Source organism: Ursus maritimus, unplaced genomic scaffold (assembly GCF_017311325.1).
Source record: "Ursus maritimus isolate PB19 unplaced genomic scaffold, ASM1731132v1 scaffold_1, whole genome shotgun sequence".
NCBI lineage: Eukaryota > Metazoa > Chordata > Mammalia > Carnivora > Ursidae > Ursus > Ursus maritimus.
Window position 1 is genome coordinate 240,764 of NW_024423343.1, and position 6,479 is coordinate 247,242.

The window sequence follows — 6,479 nt, forward strand, 5'->3', positions numbered from 1 at the left end:
GGGGGGGGGGTCTCCATCCCGAGACCCTGAGACCATGACCTGAGCCAAAATCAAGAGCTCAACCCTTAACTGAGGGAGCCACCCAGGCGTCCCATCCAGTTAAAGCATTCTTAATGCAAACTGACGATTCTAAAGTTAAAACAACGCAAATTCCACTTTCACAAGATAGTTCCTCTCAGACTAGCACTCCTTTCTCCCTGCAGAACGTCCTGGAGCGGTGGAAGAGGGGAAGCCCATGGCAGGCAGGACCCGCGGACATGCCACACTGATTGGAGGTACGTTCCTGGCTCACCCCCTGGCTGGACCCGGGCAATGTCTACACCAGCAGAGGACCCAGACTCTATGTCCTAGGCACCTGCTGTTTAGTTCAACCCTGGGCAGTCTGACCTTTTCTGATAATTTTCTGATGTCATCTTCCCAAAGCCAGCCCCTCTGGAGACTCTCCGTTTATGTAATGGATGATTTCATCGAGGGGACCATTAAGGAATCCCTGTAAACGTGTCTAACAATGAAAAAGTCTGACCTTGCCAACAGCGCCCTGGTTCCCCGAGGGCATGCAGCAAGTTTGAGGAAATGGGTTTTCGGGCTGCGGGTCCAAGTCAGCCTCTGCTCGGGGTCGTGGAGACGCAGCAGGGGCCCCATTCTTGGTCTGCTGTGAGTTTGGGGAGCTTCATGAAGGGAGTTTAGGTACCGTCCAATGCACACATCACTGCAGGTTATTTCTATGAAGGAAACATCAGGCCACTAGACTAATGTTGAATCACAACTTCTTAGCTAAAGAGCTAGAACCATCATTTTCAGGTGAAAGCATATACCCAAAGCTGACATAAAAATCAAACATTACCAAGCATCTGACACCTGTCCTGTAGTGTCCGCCCAGCACCTCGGGGACACTCTGGCAGTCCTGGCGTGGCCTCTCCTGCCCCAGGCGGTTCTGCTGGGACGCTGGCTTCACTGGGCCACAGTCCCGCCAGACCCCTCCCTGCAAGCCTAGGAAAGAGTTCTCACTCTTGTTCTTGTTGCTCATATCCTACAGCTCGCATTTGCGCCTCGTTCTCGGGGTGTGATAGCGTGCGCGAGCCTGGCTTCGATACAGCTCGGTGTTCTGGGATCTGCATAAATATTTGCACTGAAAAGCTCCCTAAAATCACTGATTTCTCCCACCTGGAGATTTGATCACATGTGTCTAACATGCAGAAGGTTGAGAACCACAGGCTTTGGTGTTAATCATCAGAACATTTTCAAGTGGAGATCTCAAATACCTGGGATTCTATAAATTCCCATATTCGATATACTACTATGAAAAATGTAGTGGCAGACCCTCCACACGTGTGTGTACGTACAGATCTCACACGTGCTGTAAATCCCTGGGTCCGACTCGAGGTATTGTAAAATAACTTCTTGCCAAGGTGCACAATTCTGTTTCCTTCATGACAACATCAGAAGAAGGTGCTGAGCTCTTTGTGAAGACGTGGTGCGTCCTCCACTTTGAGAATGATTTGAGCCCGTCTGGTCCTGACAGAGCATCGGGTCCGGGAGACAGCGCGTTCCCTTCCGGACGCAGTAAATGAAGTGGAACCCTGAAGGGATGGCACAGGGACCAGACAGAGCAGAGTGTAGAAGGTCAGGGAAGGCCACGGTGCCCCTGACCCACAGCCCCGCAGCTGAGAGTCCCCAGTCCGCCGTGGGGGCCTGCGGCCAAAACGGTCGGTGTGGCCGTGAGCGGGGACTCTGGGCCGGGGCGCGATGGGCACAGCTCGCCGCTGCGGCCTGACTGTTTCCCTTGCCCCCTCTCCAGGTGTGGTAGCTGTGGCCATCTTCGTCCTGCTCTGCGTTGCCGCCGTGGCCGTCCGCCTGTACCAGCACAGGAGCCCGTACACGGCCACGGAGGCAGAAGGGCCCGGGAAGCAGGGCAGCAGCGCGGCCGTGCCCAGGTGTGAGCTCGGCGGGCAGGACGCCACGTGTGGGGACCAGCAGGCGGGCTTCTGAGCACGAGCCGGGCTGGGCACACTCGCCTTGATCCGACGTCCTCACTGCAGACCTCGGTGGCCGGAAGTCACCTCGGACCGTGCGGGGCAGCAGGCAGCTCTTGGGGTCCTCGGAGGCCTTGTCCCGTGGATGACTCCTCAGCCCCCATCTGCGCCTCTGCGTTTACGTCCCCACGATTGCGGTATCATCTCGATCCGTGTTAGTTCTGAGGCTGTCGTGTTTGGCGGGCTGGAGCTAACTGCTTAGCGCCTGGGGTTTGGAAAGGGACGCTCGCTTGAGTGGTGGGCTGCAGCTCCCCCACCGGCTGGAGGCCTGGCCCTGCCGCGCGAGGCTGTGCTCGGTGACCGGGGCCGACTTCTCGGACCCGAACGAGCTTCTGCCCGGGCTTGCTGAACGTTCACATCTGAGGAGCGCCGTAGCCATGTGGCCAAACCCAGACAGCCTTCCTGCCTTCGTCTTTGCTGGTCCAGTCGACGCAGAGCACTGTTCCCCAGACTTTCATTTGCGTTCTCCTGTTGGCAGGTGCACAGGGAGGGCGGACACGCCTGGGGCTGGCTGCCGTCTTCAGCTCTGGCGGGAACGCGGAGCTAACTGCACGAGTCACCAGACGCCGGCAGCGCCCTGACCCCTACGATCTCGTAGGGGATTTTTTTTAAATTAAACTGGAAGAGCAGGTAGAGCCACAGACCCTCGGCCGATGGTACTGTTGTTTGCGTCTGCAGTACCTAAATGGTGCGTAGAGTTCGTTTATTCCCCAGATGCTTGGGAGATCATGTCCGTTCCTTTGTGGTGGTCAGTTCCTGCTGCTGGCTGGACGCCCGTCAGCCCGGCTTGTCCCTCTGATGGTGTCACCGACTTTCCTCACCGTCCGCAGACTCAGGCGTGGAGACTCTTCCCCACGTGTTAGAAAGCAAAGCCCTCTATGTATCAGATTTCCTGATGCGTCAGGCACAAATTCCCGCGTGCCATGCCCACAGGCCGCGGAGGCCGAGGCGTGTTGGACTGTGGGCTGGAGCCGTGCCTGACCTGGACGACCACAGCAACTCTGAAATCCACATTCTAGCCGCACTTCCAGGATGCAGACGTCTGTTTCTTAGCGTTCCCAGAACCAACGGGAACGTCTCAGGGTGCAGCCCCGGAGAGAACTGATGGCAGACTATCGCAGGGAAAGTGGCCGGAAGTTACTTTCGGAGCCCTGATAGAGGAACGGTTGCCAGGAGCCCCCAGGCAGGTCCCGTGCCCCCCACTCACCACGGCTGGGTTCCCCAAGCGTGCCCACGCCAGAGAAAGCGGGCGGTGCCTGGCTTCATTCCGTCCACCTCGCATCTGCTTTCTGCCTCCTTCTCCGGACTTTAGTAGCCGGACCTCACTTGCTCTGCTGAAAACCGTCATCCTTTCCTGAGTGACCCTACTGATGCTTCTTCATTCAGTAGCTGAGGAAGGGCACACGTTTCCCCCATGAGATGGACAGGGAGGACCAGAGAGATGCTGAGTCTGATCGGGCAGAGCCGAGCGCAGACCCGTGGCCCCTGGGCCGTGTCTACACGTGAGGGGGACTCACGGGGCGCCCGCCACGGCCCACCTCCCACGAAAGCCAGCGTCACGCGTCCTCACCGTCCGTTCTCGGTTTGTAAACTGCCTTCTCGTTTGTTGATATAGTGGGACTTTGGAAATAAAGTGAGGAATATGTTTTTATTTTGAGGGAATTCATATACCATTTTGTAATTATGAAATGAGAGTTTTCGAACAGTAGAAAGAGCGTAGGTGTGTGCGTTCTGTACTGGTGTGCGTGTCTCCCACGCTTCATGCAGGGCCCCGCATTGCCGTTCCCTGCAAACAAATGCTGCCGTCACCCGCTGTGTGCGCACGGTGAGCGGCTCCTGCAGGAGGCGCGAGGGCGAGGGAGGGACTTACCCATTGCTGCGGGTGTGAGTCATCTGAGCTCACGCATGCTTGAGTCGGACGCGACGGCTCCGCTCCGGTCACGCCCGCCGTGCGGCTGCTGTCTGTCGAGTATGTCTCCTCCTTAGAGCCGGCTGGGGCGACCGTCGGTCCTGGGAGACGTCAGTGCTCCCACAGAAGTTGCCACGGGGGTGCTCACCCGTCTCTCATGCAAAGTAAAACCAAGTGTAATAATTAGCTCGCTAGAGAGGCCCGAGCTCCCCTTGGCCCCTCCGCTTCCAGCGTGAGTCAGAACGGACCCTCCTTCCGCAGATCAACACGTGTCCCCAAAGGCTTTAAATGCACCCCGGGTTCCTGCTTTCCCATTGGATGACGGAGAGCGTAAGCCAGAAGGGAGTGCACGGTCTGTCCTGTCAGCACACGAACATGCGTGTGATGTGTGAGCACACACGTGAGGCATGTGTGAACAGGTATGTGTAAGAATGTGAGCACAGGCGTGCGTAATGCATGTGCACATGCATGTGAGAATGTGAGCACACACACGAGGCATTATGAGCACGCATGTGTGAGGCATGTGAGCACATGCGTGTGAGTAACCATGAAGGGTAAAGGGCACAAGTGGACACCTTGAAAGCGGCCGGTCTTGTGGACCTACGGTGTTTGGAATTTTGGGTCATTAAAGTGGAGTTTCCGTTGGCACCTGGCGGCCGCCCACAGAGAAAGAATCGTATCGGGGCTGGATGCTCGCTCGTGAATCTTACACACAAGCCATAGGTTCTCAGCTGACACGAGCAGCGTGTGGTTTGGTGGGAAGATGGTCCTTCCCTTGGGCGTGGATGCCTGTGTGTTCTGGGGGCGTTAGGTCCCTTGTGGAAGGGGCGTGGGCCTCTGCTGTGGGCACCGTGGCGGCCAGCTGGGCGCCTGGACGTCCCCGTCCTGAATGAGTCTTCCTCCCGCCACAGTGTGTCCACGGACGCGCTACCAGCTCCGCCTCCCCCGTTTGCTGGTTCTAAGAATGAATGGATGTTAGAATCTAAGTATTTCATGTTTAACTAGAAGGCCCCTGCCCACCATTCTCCCATTTTTAAAACCTGTGCTTCCTCATGTGAAACCTCGGGCCCCTGCCCGTCTTGGTGCTGAGGGGAGTGAAAATCACAACGTAAAGTCACGTCCCTACGTGGAGGGCAGCACTTGCGTCCCGAGAACAAGTCACGCGGAGAACACGGACCGCCTGGCCCCTGCCCGCCGTGAGGAGCAGCACCGGGCTCGTGCCGCCCTCGGTTTCCCTCCCTGGGGGAGACGACGGAGAGGGCCCCCCACTAGCAGGCAGCGGCGTTTCCTCACGTGAGGCTCTGGAGCCCCGGTTCCGCGCGGTCGTGAATCGCGGCACTGGCTGCCCCAAGCTCGTCCCAGCAGCGCAGCCGGGGACACCGCGCGCGGGCTGTCGGCCTCTCAGGGTCCCTCACGTCGGTCTAAAGGACGTCTGGTGATGTGGGCACACGTAGGAGTCGACCCCACCTGTCGGCTTCGACCGTATCTGACTCTGCAACTTTCTGTGCATTTTATCCAGTGGCTTCTTCTTCGTCCAAACTGAGCCATTATCCTCAAGGGGCCACGTGTCTCCGTGTACTGAACAAAGACGTGTTTGCTGTCCGCACTGAGAAACACCCCGCCCTTCCGCTGCACAGAGAGGAAGACGCCTGCCCGCCTGCCCCTGCCGCCCCCCCACCAGCCGCTCCCTCCGCTGCCCGGGGCTCACGGGGACCCACGGCCCGGCCGGCTTCCCTCAGGCCCTTCTGCCTCCGCACCCTCTTTGCTTGTATCATTGCTTCCGCCGGGGTCACCACCCTTCTGGAACGTTCACAAAGCCGCCACCGATGCTGTCTTTCCTAGATGGGATTAGGTGCGCTCCCGGTCGTGACGCCGACAGAGACTGATCTCAGGGTGGGTTGGAGCGGCCTTTGTGATCCACGCACCTGCCCCCTTCACCCTCAGCCAGGATGTCCCCACGGTCCTGCTCACATTCTAACTAGAACAACAAACACAACGGGGCAGCTGCTTTCACTCCGAACGCAGTCGTTTCTGGTCGGAGAGGCCCGAGTCTCCAGTCTGCCGGGTAGACGGGCTTTCGGTTCAGGTGAGGGGCCTGCGGAGCTGGAACACGCACTGCAGTTTTCCGGAAACCGGGACTTGAGCCCGGGAACCAGCCATGCGACTGCAAATGCGGCTTTTGCCCCGGGGATCTGGAAACAAGCCTCAAAACATGAGGCGGGAAGGCGAGGGCCTTTGTTTTACTGTAATCACACGGTCAGGCTTCAGCTCCAAGAATCCTTCCCAAAGCAGTTTTCGAATTGCCATAAATACGAATGAAAATGTAAGTTGCTTCTGAGATTTAATCCACGACCTGCTGTATACACTAGGGCTTGATAAATGGCTCGGGCGCGCCTCTCAGAAGGCAAGGCTGTCGGAGGTGACGCACCCTAACCCTTGGCGTTAAATGCAGCCGGGAGACGGTAAGATGAGATTCCGCGCCCACAACAGTCGAGGCCCGTTCTGTCATTTCACCGTCACTGAGCCCCTGCGTGGCG

At 57.9% G+C, this 6,479-nt stretch overlaps 1 protein-coding gene across 1 annotated transcript in view; it reads left to right on the forward strand.

Annotated features, from left to right (window-relative positions):
• The window catches only part of LOC103662795 (contactin-associated protein-like 4), a 128,391-nt gene extending 126,224 nt beyond the window's left edge, over positions 1 to 2,167 (forward strand). The window contains exons 23-24 of the mRNA XM_040636285.1: positions 204 to 275; positions 1,724 to 2,167. Coding sequence (XP_040492219.1) covers positions 204 to 275; positions 1,724 to 1,989 — 338 coding nt within the window. The 3' untranslated portion in view covers positions 1,990 to 2,167. The remainder of the gene's footprint in view (positions 1 to 203; positions 276 to 1,723) is intronic.
• The last annotated feature ends 4,312 nt before the right edge of the window (positions 2,168 to 6,479 follow it).